This window comes from Carassius carassius, chromosome 50 (assembly GCF_963082965.1).
Source record: "Carassius carassius chromosome 50, fCarCar2.1, whole genome shotgun sequence".
NCBI classification, from domain to species: domain Eukaryota; kingdom Metazoa; phylum Chordata; class Actinopteri; order Cypriniformes; family Cyprinidae; genus Carassius; species Carassius carassius.
The window spans coordinates 11,367,649-11,394,683 of record NC_081804.1 but is presented as its reverse complement, the minus strand read 5'-3'; the positions used below and the strand labels follow the sequence as shown (position 1 = coordinate 11,394,683).

Genomic DNA, 27,035 nt, shown 5'->3' with positions numbered 1-27,035 from the left:
AAATAGACTGGGAGATAATGACCGCGACCAAAGTAGAGATGTGCAAATAGTGTATTTTCAGATTTAAGTCTTTTAAAAAATGCCAAAATATTTATTACAAAGTGTTAATGCACTGCTACATAAAAATCTAGATGAACTGCATACGTAGTCAGTCTCACTAATCGACTTGTCGCCCATCCTGACCCATTCTGATTTTTAATCTCAAGCTGTCGTGAAATGTGATGACACAGAGGAAGGGGTGCAGATGACTATTAAATATAAAAAGGAGAAATGAGAGGATATGGGGAAAAGGGGTGGGGTGGGGTGTCAGAGAGCTATTATTGGATTTTTCCATTTTCGGCCGTTTCCTTCATTGATTATTATCTTCCACTCCTGCACACTAACTCACCAGCTTGCTGTTAATTTTCTATATTCAGACTTACTAGTATGTCAGTATGTCCATTTAAAGAGCATGGATCCCTGCACATGACATGCAGGGAAAAAAAAATTGTGGCCACAAAATAAGAATCTGTTCCCATGACTCAATTCATTCCCTCGTTTTAGCAAATCATTACCTTGTTTTGATTAAATCAGTTTGTACATCATGCATGATTTCCTAAAATGAGGTAATGGGTTAATAAGTTGTGGAATACATTTTTAATTGTGGCCAGAATTTAGCTAAAATGAGGAATGAATAGTAAATCATTGCTTATGTAAATAAAATAAGGGAATTAGGGCTGAAACAATTCCTTGAGTAACTCGATTACAAAAAATGATCGAGGCAAATTCCTCTGCCTCGAAGCCTCTTTTAACTTATTTTAAATCTCACGTAAGGTTCTTTCGCAATTATTTTTTTAATGTGACAACGCGTTTACGTCACCCAGAAAGTGGAAGGAAACACAAGCGCTGCGTCCGAAATCACATTCTGCAAGGAGTCAGCAGTGTTTTGATTTGAGGGCGCGGGCAAACGAGCATCGTGGCGTGTGTCCATTGCAAGATAGAGCTGGCATACCACAACTAGGGCCCTATGATTTCCACGATGCAGAAAACGCGGAGGGAATCGCGGAATCCAGTCATAAAAACGGAATTTACAGTTTAATGCGGAATGGCAAGTAATTAGCCAAATTTTGAGTGAATTAATCAAAAATAGGTCATTGCACTTACATCAAATCACGATATGGACTAATATCTGAAAATATTAAGCCCGAACAGTCTATTCATTCATTAAACACACACACGGAAGCGCGCGTGACGCTCGCGGTAATTTCAGCGTCTGCTGTCTCACTAAATAAGACTTGAACACATGAACAACATCTCCAGAACTGCTCTGACAGTCACTTCATGAGCATTTGACCGTTTGATTTGAGTAAAACTAGCGTCACATCACATACACAGAACTGTAAAGGTACGTCAACCCGTCAAAATAAAAGTCCGGTTAAAGACTATTGTTCAGCAGAAGGTACATAGCCTACTACTAAAAAAAAAACAAATCCAACATTTTTTTTTTAAGGTTTAATCACACAACATTTCTTCCATGTTTTATTTTTAATAGTAAATCCCATTTGTTTACCAAAAAGTTAAGTTAATTTTCAATAATTAAAAGATAAATTAAATTAATGTTTTATGTGTTTAATGTTTAATGTGCATCTCAGAAAATGCTTTATTTAAAACCCCAACTGAATGGCACTTAAATGCACTTAATTCATCTGTCAACTTTGTCATTTTTCTCAGTACAAGTACAGACAGAGAAACAATGGGTAATAATTAAATTTTTATTTTTGATGTATGCATTGGATTATATGCATTTAAAAAATAAAAAATAAATTTTTCTAAAAAAGGAAACTTAGTTGTTCATTTTAAGAGACCCAGGAGTCTTATTTTCTCTTGCATAATTAATATATCACTCTAATTAAGCAAAAACAAATTTTATCTGATTACTCGATTAATAGATGGAATTTTTGGTAGAATACTCAATTACTAAAATATTCGATAGCTACAGCCCTAAAGGGAACCAATTAATTAAACGAGGGAATTAATTCTTAAATCCTGGCCATGATAAATATATTTTTGTGCATGTCATGCAGGATTCTGTAAAAGAGTGACATTTTTTTATGGAAGAATACTTATTAATAAAAAATAATAAAAAAAAACAATTATTGAAACTATACAGTTTTTACGTTTGTTATTTTTGATATTTATTTTCTTTAAAAGGTGTCACATGAGTTTTAAAAAAAGTAAATAAAACAAAAAATTGATATAAAAATTTTATAATTAATTTTTTGGCATTTTGTTCTATATATATGTATGTGTGTGTGTGTGTGTGTGTGTGTGTGTGTGTTTGTGTGTGTGTTTATGCATACACACGAGACAGACTAAATTTAGAAGAACTGTGGCAATGTCTCCAAGATGTCTCCAATGTCTCAGCTACCTGCAAAGCTACCTGAAAACAATGCGCAAGTACACCTAAGACAAAAGCTTTTTTTAAAACATAGTGTGGTCACACCAAATGTTGATTTAATTTAGTTAAGTTAATAGAAGTTAATTAATAAAATCTATTTATGGCATTATTTCTGATGGCATCCTCACTTTACAGCATTTTTACACAAGTGCCTAAAACTTTGCACATTACTGTAGCTTTGCAGGTTTCTTACATTTACATTTACATTTAATCATTTAGCAGACGCTTTTATCCAAAGCGACTTACAAACTTCTTGAAGTGTTTTAGAGACATTGCCACAGTTCTTCTGGATTGAGTCTGTCTCAGTTTGTTCTGTTTCTTCATGTTATTCCAGACAGACTGGATGATGGTGAGATCAGATCTCTGGGTGGAGCACTGGCTGTTGTCAGACTCCTTGTGCAAACAAAAATCTCAATGGATTATTACATTTAATGGCAAAAATGTATGTGTATGTGTATATGACTACAGCGCAGTTACTTGAATTGTGGTAGAAGCAACTACTCCTTTTATATGGAAGCACATGGGTAGCGATATTCAATTTGGAATGTACAGTCGTGGCCAAAAGTTTTGAGAATTACATAAATATTGGAAATTGGAAAAGTTGCTGCTTAAGTTTTTATAATAGCAATTTGCATATACTCCAGAATGTTATGAAGAGTGATCAGATGAATTGCATAGTCCTTCTTTGCCATGAAAATTAACTTAATCCCAAAAAAACCTTTCCACTGCATTTCATTGCTGTCATTAAAGGACCTGCTGAGATCATTTCAGTAATCGTCTTGTTAACTCAGGTGAGAATGTTGACGAGCACAAGGCTGGAGATCATTATGTCAGGCTGATTGGGTTAGAATGGCAGACTTGACATGTTAAAAGGAGGGTGATGCTTGAAATCATTGTTCTTCCATTTGTTAACCATGGTGACCTGCAAAGAAACACGTGCAGCCATCATTGCGTTGCACAAAAATGGCTTCACAGGCAAGGATATTGTGGCTACTAAGATTGCACCTAAATCAACAATTTATAGGATCATCAAAAACTTCAAGGAAAGAGGTTCAATTCTTGTAAAGAAGGCTTCAGGGCATCCAAGAAACTCCAGCAAGTGCCAGGATCGTCTCCTAAAGAGGATTCAGCTGCGGGATCGGAGTGCCACCAGTGCAGAGCTTGCTCAGGAATGGCAGCAGGCAGGTGTGAGCGCATCTGCACGCACAGTGAGGCCAAGACTTTTGGAAGATGGCCTGGTGTCAAGAAGGGCAGCAAAGAAGCCACTTCTCTCCAAAAAAAAACATCAGGGACAGATTGATCTTCTGCAGAAAGTATAGTGAATGGACTGCTGAGGACTGGGGCAAAGTCATATTCTCTGATGAAGCCCCTTTCCGATTGTTTGGGGCATCTGGAAAAAGGCTTGTCCGGAGAAGAAAAGGTGAGCGCTACCATCAGTCCTGTGTCATGCCAACAGTAAAGCATCCTGACACCATTCATGTGTGGGGTTGCTTCTCATCCAAGGGAGTGGGCTCACTCACAATTCTGCCCAAAAACACAGCCATGAATAAAGAATGGTACCAAAACACCCTCAAACAGCAACGTCTTCCAACAATCCAACAACTGTTTGGTGAAGAACAATGCATTTTCCAGCACGATGGAGCACTGTGCCATAAGGCAAAAGTGATAACTAAGTGGCTCGGGGACCAGAATGTTGAAATTTTGGGTCCATGGCCTGGAAACTCCCCAGATCTTAATCCCATTGAGAACTTGTGGTCAATCCTCAAGAGGCGGGTGGACAAACAAAAACCCACTAATTCTGACAAACTCCAAGAAGTGATTATGAAAGAATGGGTTGCTATCAGTCAGGATTTGGCCCAGAAGTTGATTGAGAGCATGCCCAGTCGAATTGCAGAGGTCCTGAAAAAGAAGAGCTAACACTGCAAATACTGACTCTTTGAAAAAATGTCATGTAATTGCCGATAAAAGCCTTTGAAACGTATGAAGTGCTTGTAATTATATTTCAGTACATCACAGAAACATCTGAAACAAAGATCTAAAAGCAGTTTAGCAGCAAACTTTTTGAAAACTAATATTTATGTAATTCTCAAAACTTTTGGCCACGACTGTAATATGCAAAATGACAATGCAATATGTAAAATGACAATGCATTTCTGTATTTACATTTACATTTTCCAATACATTTGTGCAACGTTTGGTGCAAAATGAAAATGAAAATTAAATTACATAATTTTCTTTTGCCATTTCATACACCAGTTTTAATATGTAAAATGAAAACTAATTTTAACGCTTTATAAGTTAGAAATTAACAGAAATTATTAGATATGTATAACATGTTCAAGCAATATGTATAACATGCAAATATGTATGTATAACATGCAAATATGTATAACATACAAAATATGTATAACATGCAAAATTATAATTTAAATGCTATTTTTCTTAAATGCATTAACACTCACAGTCAAGACACTTACGAATGCATTTTTATTCAGTGTCCCGCAATGAATGTAGCAAAATTCAATGTGCACATTGAAAATGCATTCCGAGCCAATCACGTGTCCGCCCCCTCGCGCCATGTCAATCACTGCGTGAACAAGGCGGGGCTTGCAGAAGGTCTGAGACTCAAATCTCAAGAAGAGGATTCAAGTGAGAGAACATGGACAAGACAGTTGGTCCGTGTACGTTTTGATCATTTCGGTTTATGGCTTCAATATTTCATTCGCACTTGTGGGCGGAGCTGAAACGCTGCTTTCATCTGATTGGTCGAATCGCTCCAGCTTCAACTCGGTCTTTTCATTCTTTCAGGCAGAATAAGAAGCACCGCTCACTGTTAATTAGCATAATATTTGAATCAGATGTAGCTGGGCACATAATTCGTGCTGCTGAGACCTGCAAATTATTCTAGGTTGTAGTATTGTATGAATATTATCCCACTGATAAATACAGTGCAAATAGTTCTGTCTCTTTGGAAAAAAGTGAAGTGGAAATACAAATCAATAATAGACTGAACAGTTCCATGTCTGTAACATTTACCACTCTCATCTTTTAAGTCATAAGGCACTAGGTATGTGTGTGTGACATTAATAAATAATTGTAAAAATTAATATTGTTACATTTCTGAAATAAAAATAGTAAAATTAGCTCTATGCTGCTCAGTGCTCCTGTAGCCTATCCCAGAGCGCCCTCTCGCGGCTGTAGACGGTAATGTTTTCTCTTTGTTCTGAATAAATGCGACTTATATATGTTTTTTTCCTCGTCATGACGTATTTTTGGACTGATGCAACTTATACCGAAAAATACGGGTAACATTATTATTATTATTTATTATGAGAGTAACTGACACAGACTAGAACTTTAATGTTTCACCAAATTCAGCTCAGATCTTCAGACTCGTCTGACTCGTATTGCTGTATAACTGGCCAGACTTACCTTCCCAAAAAATTCTATTTAATTTTATTTCATAAATTTAACTATATTTATTTCCACTTCACTGTTATCCAAGGAGACAGAACTATTTGCACTGTTTTTATCAGTGGGACAATATTTATACAATACTATAACCTAGAAATAATTTAACGGGGTCTCTTGCAAGTCGCAGCAGCACGAATTATGTGGCCAGCATCATCTGATTCAAATATTATTCTAATTAACAGTGAGCGGTGGTTTCAGACATTACAGTGCTTCACTCGCACTGACTCTTATTCTGTCTGAAAGAATGAAAAGACCGAGTTGAAGGTGGAGCGATTTGACCAATCAGATGAAAGCAGCGTTTCAGCCCCGCCCACAAGTGCGAATGTAATATTGAAGCCATAAACCGAAATGATCAAAACGTACACGGACCAACGGTCTTGTCCATGTTCTCTCACTTGAATCCTCTAATTGAGATTTGAGTCTCTGACCTTCTGCAAGCCCCGCCTTGTTCACGCAGTGATTGACATGGCGCGAGGGGGCGGACACGTGATCGCCTCGGAATGCATTTTCAATGTGCACATTGAATTTTGCTACATTCATTGCTGGACATTGAATGAAAATGCAATCGTAAGTGTCTTGACTGTGAGTGTTAATGCATTTAAGAAAAATAGCATTTAAATGATAATTTTGCCACAGTTTTTGCTTGAACATGTTATACATATCTAATCATTTCTTTAATACATTTTCATTTTAATTTTGCAACTTATAAAGCGTTAAAATTAGTTTTCATTTTACATATTAAAACTGGTGTATGAAATGCCAAATTAAAATTATGTAATTTAATTTTCATTTTCATTTTGCACCAAACGTTGCACAAATGTATTGGAAAATGTAAATGTAAATACAGAAATGCATTGCCATTTTACATATTGCATTGTCATTTTGCATATTACATTCCAAATTGAATATCGCTACCCATGTGCTTCCATACTTTTAGTCATAAAGATAATCAGAATTGTAAAATGTTTGCCTTTATTTGTATACATTGACTATAAAAACAAATCTTTGTGTTTTTGTAAAATAAGCCTGAAGAAAAAATAGGATGATCCGAAACACTGCATACTAGGCTACTTGTTGCAAAGTTTTTCTTTAATTTTCTAGAAAACTTTCATTTTCTATAATAAATAAGCTTATACGAGAAATATTTTTATGGGTCACAGACACTTATCCTTTCTCATCTATATATATATATATATGGATGTAGCTAGCAAAATTCGGTTTAAAATAGTTTTAGATAAAGTATAGCATACTGGTATCACACCACGTGACATATCAGCTTTTCAAAAGTATTTCCTTTCACATCTACTTGTATATCAGTGTTTTATGTTGTCAATCTTTTCCCTGCCAAATACGTATTTAACATGTGCTCCGTTGTTCATTTTGCTTATTCATGGCTCGATCCCTCTTTAAATGACAAGTATTTTTCTCTGATAGCTGCTCCACCCAGTGTCATATTCTTTTATGGAGTGAATGCCGAGGGAAGAGAATGAGGGAAACAGAGAGAGACTGTAAGCATGACAATTGAAATGTCAGTAAGTGGAGGGTGTCACACAATGAAAGAGAAAGATCTATAACAGGACTAGGAGGCAGTGACAGATGAGTGCAGAGAAGTGACAGACCGTGAGGGAAAGACTGATGTGTTTGAGTAGAGGTAAAGGAGGATGAAGACAGTCGAGGTCCAAGAAACAACAAAGAACAATAACAGAAAGAAAGGAAACCGATAAAGTGAGATTGTCTGAGATACTGTAGATACAGGGAATGAGAAGGAAATAATTAAGGATATGCAATAGTAGTTTAGAATGTGTTTATAGATGCATTTAACCCTTAAAAGAATGTAACAGGTTAAATACACCAATGGCCTATACTGTTGGTTAATATAGATAGCAGGCATGCAGCACCACTAATTGTTTTCAATTTATAAACATACATTTACATGTATTAGCTTGGCAATTGTGGAATAAAATGCTCACACTCAAACTTTTTGTGCAAAGTTATCCAATATTTTAGCTCATGTCCTGACCAGCTTGTCAGCTTGAAAAATGCTTGGATTCTGATAGGAATTGCTATGTAAACCCAGTACTTGAAAGTTACATAAAAACAATAATTAGCGTGACATTTTCCTACTTGTATTAATTCTTCACAAGTAAATCCAGTTGCAACCACACAGAATCATGCTAAAAAGCTCCTTTTTCTTTCAAGTTGCTACTGGATTTACTTGTGAAAATTAAATGTTGTAATTAGTTATAGCATTGTTTTTGCCAGTACTGTACCTTTTAGAGATTGACCAATTATATATATATATATATATATATATATACACTCACCAGCCACTTTATTAGGTACACCTGTTCAGTTGCTTGGTAACACAAATTGCTAATCAGCCAATCACATGGCAGCAACTCAATGCATTTAGGCATCTAGATGTGGTGAAGACGACTTGCTGAAGTTCAAACCAAGGGAAAATAGGGAAAAGGGGCATTTCAGTGACTTTGAAAGTGGCATGGTTGATGATGCCAGACAGGCTGGTCTGAGTATTTCAAAAACTGCTGATCTACTGGGATTTTCACACACAACCATCTCTGTGATTTACAGAGAATGTTCCGAAAAAGAGAAAATATCCAGTGAGCGGCAGTTGTGTGAACAGAAATGCCTTGTTGATGTCAGAGGTCAGAGGAGAATGAGCAGACTGGTTAGAGATGATAGAAAGGCAACAGTAACTCAAATAACCACTCGTTACAACCAAGGAATGTAGAATACCATGTCTGAACGCACAACACGTCGAACCCTGAAGCAGATGGTCTACAGCATCAGAAGACCACACCGGGTGCTGCTCCTATCAGCTAAGAACAGGAAACGGAGGCTACAATTCGCACTGACTCACCAAAATTTAACAATAGAAGATTGGAAAAACATTGTCTGGTCTGATAAGTCTCGATTTCTGCTGCGACATTCAGATGGTAGGGTCAGAATTTGGCGTAAAGAACATGAAAGCATGGATCCATCCTGCCTTATCTTAACTGTTCAGGCTGCTGGTGGTGGTGTAGTAGTGTGGGGGATATTTTCTTGGCACACTTTGGGCCCTTTAGTACCAGTTGAGCATTGTTTAAACCACGACAGGCTACCTGAGTATTGTTGCTGACCATGTCCATCTCTTTATGACTACAGTGTACCCATCTTCTGATGACTACTTCCAGCAGGATAATTCACCATGTCACAAAGCTCAAATAACTCAGACTGGTTTCTTGTACATGATAATGAGTTCACTTTACTCAAATGGCCTCCACAGTCACCAGATCTCAATCCAATAGAGCAACTTTGAGATGTGGTGGAACGGGAGATTTGCATCATGGATGTGCAGCCAACAAATCTGCAGCAACTGCATGATGTTATCATGTCAATATGGACCAAAATCTCTGAGGAATGTTTCCAACACCTTGTTGAATCTATGCCATGAAGAATTAAGGCAGTTCTGAAGGCAAAAAGGGCTCCAACCTGGTACTAGCAAGGTGTTCCTAATAAAGTGGCCAGTGAGTGTATAAACCATACTGATTTTTGCATCCTTAATATGTAAGAACCAATATTTACTTAATGTTCTGCTTAAGTTTTTGTTCCATTTTATCTTCACATCACAACAATACACACCTAAGCCTGTTTGTCTTTCATATTTTTATAACAAAAATATCAGTGGGTAAAATAGAATGACAGTCTAATGTTTTCAAATTGGAGAACAAATGAATGACAAGGGAATCTATCAACTTTGCAAAAATTTAATAATTTTTTACTTTTGTACCTTGCAGTCCAGACATCTGTTAGACCACTTCATTACGATTCGATATTTAAAATTTGTATTAAATCACTTAAAACATTTTTAAATAGATCTTATTGTGAACACTTCAACCATGTGTATGTTAAATCTTTTTCCTCTGTTTAAGCAAAATCTTCCAGTGATAATATCTGTATCACTCTAATATACACCACAGTACAGAAGAAAAGATCTTTCACTTTGTGAGTACAATTGATTTCTTTGCTACTTTATTTTCTCTTGAATGCTTAACTGCTAGGTGTGAGTTTTATCCTGTAATATTCTGTAACAACCTTTAGTGAAAGACAGAAAAGTAAATCATTAGAAACTAATCTTTTAAGTTCCATAATCTCATGGTCAACCATAGACCCATTAAATCAGTCTGTTGAATAATAAGTAAAGCCCCCCGTTAGGTGTGGAACATCTGGCTGGGTGGACAGGCAGGCGGGTCATGTCTCAGGTGGACATGCTGTGCCCTTCTGATCAGAGAGGCCAGTCGCTGCAGCTCAGCCTCCCTGTCCACCTCTCAGCACCTGTCATCCTCTTCCTAATGAACACATTCAGCCTCACCTCTCGCTCTTGCCACCCTGTCATCTCTCGTTAGCTTGCCACGCCGGGGCCGGAGGGCGCACCGTGCAGGTGAGCCACCAAGAATGACTGCCTCTGATGGCACAAAGATACTCATATACTCATATGTTTGACAGGGTCAAGGCGGACCATCGAGGCGGCGTATCCCAGTGACACTTTCTGGCTTAAAGGGATAGTTCACCCAAAAATGAAAATTATGTCATTAATAACTCACCCTCATGTCGTTCCAAACCCGTAAGACCTCCATTTATCTTTGGAACACAGTTTAAGATATTTTAGATTTAGTCAGAGAGCTCTCAGTCCCTCCATTGAAGCTGTGTGAACGATATACTGTCCATGTCCAGAAAGGTAAGAAAAACATCTTCAAAGTAGTCCATGTGACATCAGAGGGTCAGTTAGAATTTTTTGAAGCATTGAAATACATTTTGGTCCAAAAATAACAAAAACTAAGACTTTATTCATTGTCTTCTCTTCCGTGTCTGTTGTGAGAGAGTTCAAAACAAAGCAGTTTGTGATATCCGGTTCGCGAATGAATCATTCGATGTAACCGGATCTTTTTGAACCAGTTCACCAAATCGAACTGAATCGTTTTAAACGGTTCGCGTCTCCAATACGCATTAATCCACAAATGACTTAAGCTGTTAACTTTTTTAATGTGGCTGACACTCCCTCTGAGTTCAAACAAACCGATATCCCAGAGTAGTTCATGCACTCAAACAGTACACTGACTGAACTGCTGTGAAGAGAGAGATGAAGATGGACAGTATACCGTACACACAGTTTCAATGGAGGGACTGAGAGCTCTTGGACTAAATCTAAAATATATTAAACTGTGTTCCGTCTTACGCGTTTGGAACGTAAATATTAATAAAGGTTGTAAAAGTTTTAAAGGCTTTTACTTGCATTTAATATTTCAATTATAATTATTTTTAATTATATGTATCAATATATAATATAAATACAAAGTACTAAGGAAGATTTTGTAACACTTGAAGTCTTTATATACACTCTTAAAAATAAAGGTGCTTCACGATGCCATAGGAGAACCTGTTTTTCTAAATGGTTCCATAAAGAACCTTTAACATCTGAAGAACCTTTCTGTTTCACAAAAGTTTCTTTGTGACGAAAGAAGGTTCTTCAGATTATTAAACCACGACAAACAACCAATTTCAGATATATAAAAAAATTACAATAGTAATATAATTTAAAATTTTGTTATTTCTATGAAAATATATAATACATACAAATCTACATTATGAATACATTTTTAATGCATTATAAAGGCTTCAAGTGTTACAGTGAAGAGTTTTACTGAAATATTTAAATATGTAAATTCCTCATGGTGACTAATTTTTTCTTAATTTAGATGACAAATATAGACAGGATGGCCGCGGGTCCTTAAAAAGTCTTGAAATGTCTTAAATACAGTTTTCCTTACAAAAGGCCTTAAAAAGTCTTTAAAAAGTCTTAAATTCAGATTCGTTAGGTCTTAAATATTTTTGGTGACTTAACGACGGGGGAAAAAATCTTCAGGCAGACGGACCAAATGGCTGTTTATGATCATTGGACTAGACATTTTTTTCCAGCGGTAACCTAAGTTATTACATCATCAGAGAGACGTACCAGTACGTGGCTTAATAGAGTTTGCGAGAGCCTGCGAGAAGAGTTCAATTGAAGGTTTCTGTTCCACTTTTCCGACTAGCAAAGACGTCACCACGGATGTTGAGAATTCCCAGCCAACAACGCCATCATCTGACCTTCGTCTATATTCTGGCTCTACGCTAACACTAAGAGCTGAGGTTATTTGGGTGCTGAGGACGGATAGAAAACTAGGAAATTAATCAGTAGAACTCAGGCATATTCCATAATGTCATATGGATCACCTGAGCTTAGTATAGAAAGACAACCATACTTTTGTACTATTCCTTGTGAGAATAAAGCTGGTGACTGGAGGCGGCTGGTCTTAAATTGGTCTGCTAATTTAGATGAGGGAGGTAAAGAAAGCTGAGGAAGATTAGAGCGTGACAGCAGCATGCTTTTCTCCAGGCTGGTGATGTCTTTCATTAAGGCGCTCCTAAGGCTTGTTGTCATAGAAATAGTTGCCAAACTAACCAAAATAGAGCAGCTAAAGAAAAGCGAACAAGTTGGTAACACGGCAACAGAAAAGAATCTGATGTGCATATGTGTGAGGACGTTCTCCTCAAAGAAAGCCACAATCAAGCCATTTTAGTGCATTGAAACCCGCTGCGCTGTAGCGCTGGCATATATCAGTGGGATGTCCATGCCGCTGTCCGTGTTTTGGCTGTTTTATTTAGCCACTGAATGCGTCGTTGTGCTGGAAAATGGCTGACGTGGTCATTCTGACGGTCAAAACCAGAGATTCATGACAGAATTATTTAGCCGGCTGGGGACATCTCAAACTTTCAAACTGCCAATCATAATAGATTTCCATAGCTTACTGCATAAAAACAAGGAAAACTACAATTTGTCTGCTTTCGGACTTGAGACTATTATATTATATTATATTATATTATATTATATTATATTATATTATATTATATTATATTATATTATATTATATTATATTATATTATATTATATTATATTATATTATATTATATTATATTATATTATATTATATTGAAAGTAAAATCTTTTTAAATTAAATGGATTAAAATTATTTAAATAAAAAAATATAAACAAAAATATTGAAAATTATGAAAATTACAATTATTATTATAAACAGTCATAATCATTACTTTTACTGTCATAATTAATTGTACTTTTATATTATAATTATTTCATGTTATACATTTTAAATGTATCATTTCACAACAAATTATTATTTTTGTTTTTAATTTTAAAAATGTATTTTTATAGCTGTAGAAAACATTTCCCATCCCCGAGTCATCACAGACTTTTTCTTCAAGGTTTATTGTAACTCAAATTAATTTTCTTGCACATTTATTAAGAGCAAATCATTAAGGAAATTAATTGCATTAGCAGACCTTGAAAATAATTAGGTTAGATATTAAATGCATCTTGTGGTATTTTCTGAGAGTACAGATGGGTAAATTTAGCAGATTTTTTTGTAATTCACGAGTGCAACAAGTGAAGCTGAAGCACAGTCTGATTGGCCCTGATCCTGACTACAGATCCAACCTTATCTTAATTAAGTGTCACAGATTTTGGGGTGTGCATTCAAACGTATATCTCACAGTCTAAATAGCACACTGACAGCAAACACGAGAGTTATTAGATGCTAATTAGTTATAAATAAGCTCTGAATGTTGATTATCTGCTGTTGCACAGGCCTTAATTACCTGTCAGAAACTGAAATGGATGCCACTGTTAATTCTTAATTAGTGGCCGGTATCGTAATGCGCGTTTCATTCGCTTCCCGTAGAATGTTCTTATAATTTTCCACTTCTGCATAATGCTTGTTAAATGAAAAATATTCTTCAAACCAAGCAGATTTGAGAACCACTGCGGTGAAGTCAAACCTGTGAAAGATATAATTTCCAAAGTGGAAATGTTATTCACATTTCCCAGCTGAGAAGAAAACCGCAAGTATTATTACATGATCATTTGATCATATCCCACCCTGACCTTGACCTCCTGTTGTTGCTGGGGTCTTTAGGTATATTATTAATTGGATACCAGCGGCTTTCATCCCTGCAATGTTCTTGTTACTTCCTGTGTGTTTCAGAGGTCCGCTTCCTTTAACACCTATTGGCCTCTTTCCATCTGCCTAGATGTGGCAAAATGCATCATTAAGGCCTCCCACGTATGACCAGACTAACGCCGGGCTTACAAGAGGCCTTCGTCAGCTCTGCTTTCTCCTACACGCTCCTTCTGTGAGATTTTGAGGTGTTAGTGGATTTGCATCTGTTAATAGAATGAGTCGATAATGAAGGTTGATGTGATGGGGTAAAGCAAGGCAGATATTAGCCGGCCTCATTACAGATGCCAGCACACTGCTGCACTCAAACACTCTTTCAATGTCCTTCTTCTGATTAGAGAACCAGGAAAGGTTCATATAGAATGTTGTGTTACACAGCAGATTGATTGTGGAATCACAAAACTTATTATTCAACTGATTGTGGAATGATTAAACACAGGCTGATATTTACATTTTAAGAAGATATGTTTTATTTTAGAGATGTCCCGATCAGGTTTTTTTGTGCCCAATCCGATCCGAGTCATTGAATATTGAGTATCTGCAGATACCGAGTCCCGATCCAATACTTACATTTTCCTAGCGCTTGGTGCACACTCCAAGTGCATTAAAATTATTAAAGTTATTATCCCCTTACCAGTCACCCCCCATTTTTTGGCATGGAGACAGAAATGACATACCCAAAATAAAAAGGTTTCTGTTCATGATTCTTTCTGACTAGATACATAATCAAAAATTTTTCACAAAGCTGACACTTCAAAGTTTACTGTTCAGGAATCAGAATAACTCAGACTGTTATGATAATAGAGATATATAAGCTCAAACATAAAAACAAAAATACAAATATTAAAAACATATTTTTTAAATGTATTAAAAAAAATTGTTGATGTAGGATATGATTTTAGAAACACAGTGTAGCTAAAGCCACAAGTCTACCAAAGCTTCATATGAAAATTTCATAATCTAATCTGTAAAACTAAGGCCATGTCATGTGTGTTTTTAGAGAAGGCTAATCAGATTGATTTATGGCACTTGTCATCTCTATAAGATCTCACATGTAAACACTCCTGTGTGCTTTGTCTGTGTAAAAAAGTACAAATCAATGAGTTCAAGATTCCACAACTTTGTGCAGCCTCTGGATGTGAAAACTGCTGAATTAAGAAAAGGGATAATCTTCAGTTTTAAGGGAAAATCTCTTTTTTTTTTTTAAACTATAATAACTTTTTAATGTTGTATTAGCTAGCACCTTCGTTTTGTGTTAGTTTAGCAAAATCAACTTCTGCTGAAGCCAATATAGATATTCAAGCGTGCGAATAACTTTGTTGCTTTGTGAGTGAGCTAGTACGGTGCAGCAATAGTTCAGCGTGAAATGGGAGCGGAGTCCATCCTACTGCTGCCGAAGGGAAAAGAGCTTATCAAGTGGAAACAGTGCTCCAGTGGGGGTGGTGTATGTCTGTCTGTGTGTGTGTGTGTGTGTGTGTGTGTGTGTGTGTGTGTGTGTGTGTGTGTGTGTGTGTGTGTGTGTGTGTGTGTGTGTGTGTGTGTGCGCTCATGATACAGAGAGATTTCCCACTCATGGAGAGGAAACCCTGTGTTGACAACATGCAAGCAGTGCTGTGTGGGTGTGTTTGTGTGTCACTTTGCACTTTGTTTCACACACCAAAAATGTTTCATTTGAGGGATGCCAGAACCACTCAGTGAACAGATAAAGACATTAAACATTTTTATGATCTCATATCTTCTCAGTATGGCCTGTCCAATTACCACTGCTGTTTCACGAGGCTCAAAAGAGATTATGTGACTAATCAAAGTAGTTATTAAGCTCATCTTCCCTGTCTTTTTACCACGGCCAGGTTTGATCTATCTAGATCTACCTGTGGGTAATGGGTTTAGTAAGCCATGTCAAATAGATAAGCTTTGTCTCCTGTTCTCCGTGCAGCTGGACAATGTGGACGAGCAGGCAGCACAGATTCGTAGAGAGCTGGACGGGCGACTGCAGCTGGCTGAGAAAATATCCAGAGTAAGAAACCTTCACCTGTTTCTGTCTTTATGGTAAAAACATCTACACATTGCTGTTAAAAAATGGGACCAGATATGACAAGTTTGTTTTTCTGACAGATTTAAGGGTGGACTAAGTGTATAACTGTTGTTTGTGTGCATCATGTTAGTACTTACGTTAGTGTTTCCTTCACACATGACTCACGGACAAATGACTCGAATGAAGCAGTTCTTTTTTGATTAGTTTGTCAAAAAGATTCAGGAAAGTCTCAAACTCGCAGTTGAGTTAACAGTTTAGAATCAGACTTTGATCCATCATGGTGTAAATAACATACAATAACAACTAAGACAAAAAAATTACAATTATAATAATTTGCAATAAAATGGATATATTATTGGTTTTTCTACATTTTTCATTCGGAGACATTAAGAAGTAAATAAATAAATAATGTTTAAATATGTATAGAATAAATGAATATACAAATAAGAATAAAAAAATAAATTATTACAAAATTCAGCTTTTTTCCTCAAAATATTATATTATGTCATTTTTAGCACATTGCAAAAAAAATTTTTTGTGTGTGTTTGTTGATTAATCTATCAAAATGCATGAGTAAATAATATATAATGTAAATTAATAGAATATAAACAACAATAAAAAAAAAAAATTTTTTAAATAGAACACATTTCCCCCATTAAATATATCTTAGTATTAATATATGACAAAAATGTAATTTGTTTTTGACTAGCCTAATTGTAAGGTTGAATCAAGTGTATAGGTACCTGAAAGTCACAGTGTTCATTCTGTTTCCTGCTTTGTCTGATAGGACAGGAAGTTTCCAAAGTTTATTTCCAAAGACATGGAGATGATGTATGTGGAGGAGCTCAGGTCATCCGTTAACCTGCTGATGGCAAACCTGGAGAGCCAGCCTGTGGCCAAAGACTTCAAGCCCAAAATCAAGCCCAAAATCACACCCATGAACAGCTTCCTGGACATCGGCGATGAGAACGACTTGCCTCTCTCCAAATCTGACGTTGTGCTGACGTTTTCTCTGGAGGTAGATTTATAAAGATGCAATCTTTGCTTTACAGTTCTCCATAACCTTGATGGTTGTGATGGTTTTCATTTGATCTATTATTCATTTTATAATAGATTAGGCAGTGGGTTGTCTAAACAGCTAGTTGTCAAAAAGCACTTCCACAAAAATAAGAAATCTAAATTGCCGCTCTTTGGATGCTTTACAAATGTCATGTGAAGTCCAATCATATGGTCTTGTGTCTTTTGCTCAGATTGTGATCATTGAGGTGCACGGGCTGAAATCCGTTGCTCCTAACCGGATCGTGTACTGCACCATGGAGGTGGAGGGAGGAGAGAAGCTCCAGACGGATCAGGCCGAAGCCTCCAGACCACAGTGAGTATAGTGATTACAACGATATAATACAAGAGCCATTAACATGATATACACTGCTGTTATATACACACACTACCGCACAAAAGGTTTGGGGCCAGTAAGATGTTATTTAACCCTCTAGAGTCGATTATACGAGTTTTGAGTCATTTTCTCCTGATAACCCCGAAAAGAACTTAAATTACACTTTCAGTTTTGATCGTACAGATACGAGCAATACATCAATCGAATCTGTAAAGGGTCTACTTTTTTTTAATACAGACATAATAACAACAGAACTTTGTGCACTTATAAAATAAAGATAACAAACAAGGTGTGCTGTCTGCAGCCTTTGTCTGCGCTGATCTTCATTTACAAACACATCATTAAAATGAACTGTAACTCCGTGAATACTCATCAAAGAGACATGAGAGAGATATCTATAGAAAGCTTGACATGTCTATTTTTAAACTAAACAAGTGCCTCCGAAAACAAATATTCTGTGATAAAGTAATCCATATGAAAACAACGCGATGTCCGTTTTTCACGTCTCCCTTCATTATATCTAATGTGACCACGCCCCCGTGCTGAACGCGCTATTCAGATTCAAACTGAAGTGCGCGGCTTGAATACGCCCACACAGAAGAAAAAGCAGCAAGACTGTTCAAGTTTTTTTAATTTACTGTTTGCTTCGCAATGAGAGGAATAAGACATAATTCACCCCGGAAAGATGTGATGTGGTTGAGGATTTGAGATTTGGATTTCCTCAGAAAAAAGAATGAAGCACTTTATTCAGCAGAGATCATAAACATGAGTCATATACATGAATCATAAACATAAAGTCTCTTTTTATTTATTTATATACTTGTACTAGTTTTCACATAACGTGTAAACATTTTACTAGTTAGACTTTTTCTAAAGACTTTTTCCAAACTATAATTCCTGACTAAATATATAATCAAGTGAAACATTATGAAGTTTCAGTAACAATATACAATACTATACCATTCAAAAGCTTGATGTAAATAATATAAATGTAACAAATAAATGTAACTGTAACAAATGTAATAAACAATGCTGTTCTTTCAGTTTATCCCCCCTAAAAAACCTGAAAAAATATTCTCAGCTCTTTTCAACATTAATAATAATGATAATGATGATAATAATAACAATAAATGTTTTTTTTTTTTTTTTTTTTTTAGAAAATAGATTGTTAAATGATTTCTGAAGGATTGTATGACTGGAGAATTGATGCAAAAAATTTGTTTGAAAGTCAGCTTTGATTGTTCCTAATAAACTGTTTCACTGCTCCCCCAAGTGGATATTAAATTATGTTGTGGGATAATTAAATATATTCTAAATAAACTACAAACATAAAATTATATACTTTTATTTTGTTCTCACATTCTTTCTTGTAACTCCTCACTCACAGTGGCACAGATGACTGAATGGCTCATTATGCAGCTCATTATGCGGGCCTTTGTCTTCTCAGGTGTAAATCACAATGATATTCATGATAGTTGACGCCTACTCGCATATGACTTTTGCCAACAAAAAGTGTCTTAAAACATTTAAATCAATATATTGTTTTCTGTGAGTGAGTAAACAAGATGATTTTCACATAATTTAGAAAGAAAAATTCTAGGCTACAAGCTCCAGTTCTCAAAAATCCCGGGAACCATTGTTCTTTATGTGTTTTTTTGCCTTATTCAAGTGATTTAACATTTTTAGTTTTCACTAACCATGCATAACATTTTTTTTCTCAAAAATACAATCATGTACATACATGCATTTCACATATTATTATAGCCCAGTTTGTGCTGATTACAGTAAGATTAGACTTTAGCCATTTAGGTATTTATAAGAAACTGAAAAAAGTACAAATGTCAGGGCATGAAAAAACTTCTCCAGGCCCCAAAAATACCCTTAGACTCCAGAGGGTAAAAGGAATTAATACTTTTATTCAGTAAGGACATATTAAATTGATCAAATGTTGGAAACAAATTCTATTTCAAATAAATGCTGTTCTTGTGAACTTTCTAAAACTATTAATAATTCTGACCAACCTGAGACTTTCAAAAATTCTAACTTTTTAAAGTAAGGTAAACTGGAAGGTAAGGTTAGCAAATCTAAAGGTCAATCCTCAAACAGGGTCATACAAAGTCAAAAAAATAGTCAAAAATCGAATATCATATCCAGTATTATACCATAAACAGGGCCTAAAATTAACACTAACCAAGCACCAAATGTGAGTAAAAATCAGCGTTGGCGAGTCAGTGTAACAGTGTCAGTCGCCAGTTGTTGCCACTTTTACGAATTATAACAATGCAATGAAGTGAAAACAACAGCCAGTTTTTAAAGAGATTCGCTTTTTCTGACATAAGCTTATAAAATAATCTTTCCCGAAGACAAGATCATCGTGATTGGTTAGCTTTTCTGTCATAAGCGACAAGAGCGAATCAAATAATAGTACCGTATTTTCCGGACTATAAGTCGCACTTTTTTCATAGGCTGGTCCTGCGACTTATAGTCAGGTGCGACTTATTTATCAAAATTAATTTGACATGAACCGAGAGAAATGTACCAAGAGAAAACATTACCGTCTACAGCCGCCAGAGGGCGCTCTATGCTGCTCAGTGCTCCTGTAGACTACACTGAAGACATAGAGCGCCCTCTTGCGGCTGTAGACGGTAATGTTTTCTGTTGGTTCTTGGGTCTAAATAAATGCGACTTATAGTCCGGTGCGACGTTTTTATGTTTTTTTTTTTTTCTCGTCATGACGTATTTTTGGACTGATGCGACTTATACTCAGGTGCGACTTATAGTCCGAAAAATACGGTATACAAATGGACAGAAAAGGTCAGAGCAGTGATGGCCAGCTTTTACCTGAGAAGATATTGCTGCTTCATTTCAGAAGATTACCTTTTCCCTTCTTTATTCTTCATGACCCGAGAACGCGGCGTCACATACCTGGGGTTACGCCGCAGAAATGGTGCAGTGAAGTATAGTCTGAAAGGCTGCATGTGTGGCTGTTAGACATAAGCTGAGCCGCTTCTTACAGCACACCAGTAGCATTTCAACAGACTAAAACACACATAATTATGTCAAAATACCCGGTTTTGGCAAGTTACCTTATAAACGTAGTCTTAAATGAGTTCAAGTCTTAAATGACCATAACGAGTTGGGAGAAAATAAGATGTGTGTCAGATCAGCGTCATATGCATCAGGTTTTAAAGAGACAGCGCTGATTTTAAAGTGAAACCTGCTGAAGTCTGTCATTGATGTAACTCAAAGAACAAAAGAAAAAGAAAAATCCTTGGACTGTCCTAGTTGCCGATTAAAAGTTAACTTTAATTTCAATAAAAATTTCTTATATATTTCAGACCCTATTAAATGTTAAAACTAATGGCTTTCAATTATTCTGTAATGTTGAATGGCTATAATTAACAGGTCAAATTGAGGGAAAATGCACAAGCAGGGTATAAAAGCAATTAAAAAATATTGTAAATATATTTAGTTATTGTAATAGTAATAACTGCTAGTTTTTGCAAAAAGATTTTCATGGCCGGTAAAAAAATATTTTGGCCAGTAAATTTTACCATGTCATCAGCCAATGGCAGGTGTGACAAAAAGTTAGTTTTAGGCCTTGACCATAAATGAAAAATAAAGTTCTAAAACAAGACTACATGAAGAGGGACAGCTTTATATCTAACAGTGGCATAGTTGTGGCATTATTTCTGATAATTGTATTTTTAACTCTAGTAAATGTCACAATGTGAGATATATTTCTTTCTTTCTTATATTTTATTTATTAACTTTATCTCACCATCAACTATTATGTGTGGAAAAAGCGTGAAACCACACATTAGAGTCTGGCAAAGGCTCTCCCTGGTGATCATGTTTAACAGATTACATCTTTATATAGAATAATTTTTCTACAAAATGTTTCTCCATTTCTTAAAAATAGTGTGTGTGTATATATACAGGTTAACTGTAGGTTAACTGCATGTTCAGATTGTTTTTTGTTGTTGTTGTTTTTTTTAGTTAAAAGCATTTCCTATACAGTCATTTTTATTATTTAGATATGTACACAACTTTCCAATCTCTTTATCCTTTTTAAGGTCACTGTTCTATTTTAATACTATAGTACACTGACTTGCAAATCTGCTGGGAACAACTCCCACTTGCTTTTTATCTTCGAACCTTGTGCATGAATTCGCTTTCATCTCATCAGCTCCCCATTATAGTAGTGACTTGTTTTGACTGCAGATACATTGAAAATATGAAGTGCAATTGCTACTGGACCCAGAATGACACTCTTTATGTGTGAGACAGACAAATGTGAAGAGGTCATCATTGGCTCCAGTGTGTTTTGTAATGTTAAAGGAATCTCTGGGTACCTTTGAGTCCATAGCATATCTGCACTAATGATGCATCTGACCTGAACTGACTAGCATGTCAAAGTTATAATATTTATTAAGTAGACAGTGAGCTCGGAAATGTAATAATTGGAATCACAGTTATCTAGAATCATGTTTGTGGAGGGTTTTTGCTTGTGTTGATTAGGAATGTGTCTCATTGTGCTCCCTACTTAACTATGGATGCAGTCATATTAGAGAAATTACAGCAGGTAATTTTTTGCAGGTAAAACTTGTCCATTGTGTAATAGCTTCATACTTTTAAACCAAGCAGCTTTCTTTTGGTCAATGCAGCAAATTAGCGGAATCTACTTGAACCCGAAATCTGCAGAATACCTGATCGCATGGATTCCTTTTAAAATGACTAGATTTTGACTGCAAATATTCGTAGAACTATCCAAAAATCATCTACCTCATGTAATGAATTTGGACACTAGCAAAAGCCTTGATCCACTAAAGATTGGCACACTGATGATTCATATACCTGCAACATGAATCTTAGTTTTAGCTGTTAAAAATGTCTATGCTATTACAAAATATGCATGTCTTGCATGTTTTCAGTAATCAAAACTTTTCAAATAAAATTTGGGATTTCTGTATAAAGTTTGCAACATTTTTTTCCTTCAGTGCACATTAGAGATGAGAGATACCTTAGAGACAAAATCCCTTTTGAAGACTGATGATGCTTTGTCTTCATACATCTACATATTCACTTGTCCTCGCGACTATTGGGACACGACTGAAAAACATTTCCGCTAGTCTAAATAGTTGATTTTTACTGTTTAAGGTGCATTCTAGGAATTAGTAGGAAGAAAATAATTCTGACCATTGGACAGCCCTAGAAGTTGTAGACCAAAACATGGGTCTGTTTTGCTATGAAAAACAAAACTGTATATAATTGTGTGTATATGTTTTTGTGACATATCAGGACACAACTCTGTATAATGACATGGGTATGACACAGGTATTACAAGGAGAGGGTGACTTATGAGGACATAACCCACGTCCCCATTTTTCAAAACACTTATAAATCATACAGAATGAGTTTTTTTGAGAAAGTAAAAATGCACAGTTTCCTGTGAGGGTTAGGGTTAGGTGTAGGGTTGGTGTAGGGCCATAGAATATACAGTTTGTACAGTATAAAAACCATTACGCCTATGGGATGTCCCCACTTTTCACAAAAACAAACGTGTGTGTGTGTGTGTGAATATAGATGATTAATAATTAGATAGATATTTTAATTATTTAATAATTTTTCATGGCCATTTTAGTGCAACCCTTTGACTCAATAGTTTTTTTTTTTTTTATTACCGTGTCTTTAAGAAATAGATCCAATGTAAAGTCCTTTTGGTCTGGATTGTTTTGTGAAAGTTTCAGTATGATTTCATTGAGCACAAATGGATGATAGTACTCAAAGATCAGGAACAATTAGCTTCCTCCTTTTATGGCTTCTGTAATACATTTCTTAACTCAAACCTTGCATAGTATTGGCAACTTTGTGCACTTATATTAAGGAAGCCAATTTTTTTGTTGTTTTTCCCTCTTATTTTACATTTCTAAGACAGCTATTATTCCCATTTTTCTCCAGCAGACACTCGAGATTGAAATGTCACTTGTAATCTCATCAAGGTGAGTCGGTGGCATGTGAGATGATTTCAGTGTGTTTATTGTGCCGTCACCTGCTGGAAATCATGTGGTTCAATCCGTTAACGCTCACATTTGACCTCACAGTATGATGTTAATTAGCACAGAGGAAGCAGATCTTACAGATTCCAGGATTCATGCATGTGACCTATCATGAAAAACATACTGAAAAATGTCTGACTTGTGTAAAATTATTTTTTAATCATGTAAAACTAAATAACAATATTGCCTGAAATTATAAAAGGGGTAAAATATTTATTTATGGTGTTATTTTTTATATACCCACTTCTTCAGTGTAATGAGTATTGCAAGTGAAAGTTCCTATCGAATATATGTCAGACATACAGTATGTGATTGTAAAATGCTAGAATTAAAATAAAATTACACTTTAATCTAGCCAGTGATGTCATTTCCTGGAAATGTGGTTACAGGGAAGGCAGCAAAGCATTATAGTAAGGAATTAGACATTTATAATAAGTCTTTTATTGGCTTTGTGCACATTACCTACAAATGAAAGCGCAATGAAACCCATTTTCTTTAAGGTGTTTATACCTATTTATTCTATTTTTGTTTTAATACTTTGAATGCTGCTTCATTTTTCCTTGCACTGCAAATCTCCTGCCTTTTAAGGATGATGATTATTATTATTCCCAAATAATGGCAGCGTCTGGTTCTGTCAACATTAGCATGTTGCAAACAAACAAATGTGAGTAGATTTAGAAAATACTTTTCAGTGTGAATTAGGTATTGCATCATTGTACTGATTTTATTAGATGCTAAGCTCTGTTGTTTTGTTGCCTTGGTAACAGTTTGCTAAATAAATAGTCCTCCCTACTTGTTATGGGGGTTCAGACAGCCTCTAGGTGGTGAGAGGTCAGTTTTATCCCAGTGACATACACAGACCTCCCAAAATATCCATACACTGGTGAAGCTCCCCAAGGCGGATTTGGGCTCTAGACAATGTCAGTCAGAGTGAAGACTGAAGGATCTTTTCTGGCTGTGTCACTGGCAACAGCTGTAGCTGAAATTCAGGGTTGGGTAGGGTTGCACCAGCCATTCATAAGTAAACCATTCTTACTTTAATTTGGATGTGAAGTTCATACAATGGGCTTAGTAGCTACTAGCTAGTTTGTTACTAACTGTACTTAATTTGGTTGCGCTGTTAGTTCTTAAGGCAGAGTGTAATTTGAAGCTTGTAACCTCTCAATAAATACCATTAATACCCTATGTGATTTTGTTGTGTGCCTCATATACAGTAACTAATGGTAAAAAAATAAGCGTCCATTAAAATATGATACTATGCTAGTCATGAAAAAAATGTAATATGTATTTTTGTATGTAAGTGACATTCAGAAACCCAATTTGAAATGATTAAGAAGAAATAAAAAAAGCAACAAAAAAGAACACAAAGATCGGGTTTGTGTTGAAGATCTGCAAGTCATTTGTTCACAATGTTCTCTCTCTTGAAATGTAAACAAGTGTAAATGTCAACATTATCATACGTCTAAAGGATTGAAGTTTGTCAGGTGAAACATGAGCTCATTGATGCAATTCAGTCAATCAGCTGTTTTATTCAATTTATTCTGATGCTCCTGGTCTGAGGCTTCTGTTAACATTTGTTTATCGTTTATATTTATATTTATATTTTGTTTCAACTAAGTTTATAGTCTTATGAAACCCCCATTTTAGCAGTGGTCTTTCACACTTCAGAATTGAAAAAGAATCCAGAAATGTGCCTGCAAAGCTGTGGGAGTGTAGAGGGTGGGAAGAGTGGAAAAACAACCAATAAAACACAGATCTACAACATACTCATTATACAGACAAATGAATATTAAAATTTAAAATATGAGCAGAGAAAAAGATCAAATAAACCGCAATGGAGATAGGGGCCAACTTGATGTATTTTAAAGAATATAATAATAATGACAATGAAATCTTATCATTAGAGACTACTAACAACTATCATAAACAAATCCAATAAAAGGTTTGATTAATTATTTGAAAATAAGAAATCAGCAGAGATATTGGTCTATGTAAAAAATGAAGAAGAACATTTAAAAGTTATAATATTTTCACATTTACCAGTACCGAAGGGTCTGAACAAATTACACGCATCAGTTTAAAACCGTAAGAAAAAAGGCATAGTTACTTTATTTTTTACTCTTCTATGAATTTTCGGTCTGTCATTGTCTGTCACTGTGTATCACAATAATCTGTTGTGACATCACGTTCATGATCTGACGTTCCACTGTATCAGTGCCCTTATTAACTCATATTTCATACACATTGCTGGTTCATGTTTGGAGCACAAGAGAAGATGAAATATGTTCACGGTCATGTTTACAGTGTTCCTGTGGTAGAGCATTGTATAAGCAGCGCAAAAGGTTGTGGGTTCAATTCCCAGGGAACACAAATACTGATTAAAAAAAAATTATAGCCTGAATGCACTGCAAGTCGCTTTGGATAAAAGCATCTGCTAAATGCATAAATGTACAGTGGTGAACTGTAAGCGCAGAAACTTTTTCATGAGATTTTATATTCTCTGCTGTAATACGACCTCATACATAATACAGCACAGCGATTGGATCATAAGAGTACTTTTTCATGAATAATACTGAGAAAAGCTCTGAAAACTGATCACGTACTCTCCAGCCACAGCAGCCAATCACCACTCCAAATTAACGCATATACATCACTTTTTGTGAAGTTGTTTCAACTTTGCTTTTTGAACCGGAAGGACAAAAAATGGAAAACTTTTCAACTCAGTTTTTTTGGTGTATTCCGCAATGATGGCACTAGTCGGGGCGCGACAGCTGCTATTTGACCTATTGTGCATGTTGAATTGCATCGAGCTGTCGGTGAGATTGATCTGATTTTGGCTGTTCAGCTTCCGACCCAGTTCATTTGTCACACGTCTCCTAGCAACGAGATACACATTTCTGCATGATTTTGTTGTGATCGGAACAGCTTGAAAGTCTGGTAGTGTGTGATCCTCTGTCATTTAGTGTATATTTGAAACCCACTTCTGTGACAGCTACACGGCACGAGGTAACACATTTGCATAATCCCTGTCTATGTTCTACGTTGGCCGACCGCAATCAGCTTAACCTGCCCTCAAACACTTTCGCTTTTTCATGTGGTAAACATTATGTGAAGACACTGTGTCTTACACCATGAAAGTAAATTCATTTTATTTTCACTTCCGAAGAATTAGGCTGCAAAGAATCAATAGTTAAAATTATTTTTTTCCACTGTACAAAAGCAGTACATCCCCAGTCTTTTTTGTGTTCTCGGGGAGTTCAATGTGGGATTCACAAAAATGCTTGCTCTTGAAAGATGGCTCAGTACCCAGTTTATTAGGACCAGCTGGCTCCACTAAATCACAAACTGTAAGTATGATAAACAATAGCTGAAAATAATTATACAGTTCATGAAGATAGTTTGCACTATTTTTTTCTGTTGCACTCTGTGTGTAGTTTGTGAATCATTTGCTTTGTTTTTGCGCTGTATTGTTGAAGACAATTTGTGCAATTGTTTTTACTATAGCCTATGCTGCATAGTTTGTGTTTATTGTTCATACTCCAAATGAAAATATATTTCTCAGAAG

At 35.8% G+C, this 27,035-nt stretch overlaps 1 protein-coding gene across 9 annotated transcripts in view; it reads left to right on the top strand.

The window, feature by feature from the left end:
- The window catches only part of LOC132133802 (calcium-dependent secretion activator 2-like), a 173,774-nt gene that overhangs the window by 65,254 nt on the left and 81,485 nt on the right, over positions 1-27,035 (top strand). For all 9 annotated transcript variants that reach the window (XM_059546785.1, XM_059546792.1, XM_059546791.1 and 6 more), the window contains exons 4-6: positions 15,920-16,000; positions 16,806-17,036; positions 17,269-17,390. In XM_059546785.1, coding sequence (XP_059402768.1) covers positions 15,920-16,000; positions 16,806-17,036; positions 17,269-17,390 — 434 coding nt within the window. The remainder of the gene's footprint in view (positions 1-15,919; positions 16,001-16,805; positions 17,037-17,268; positions 17,391-27,035) is intronic.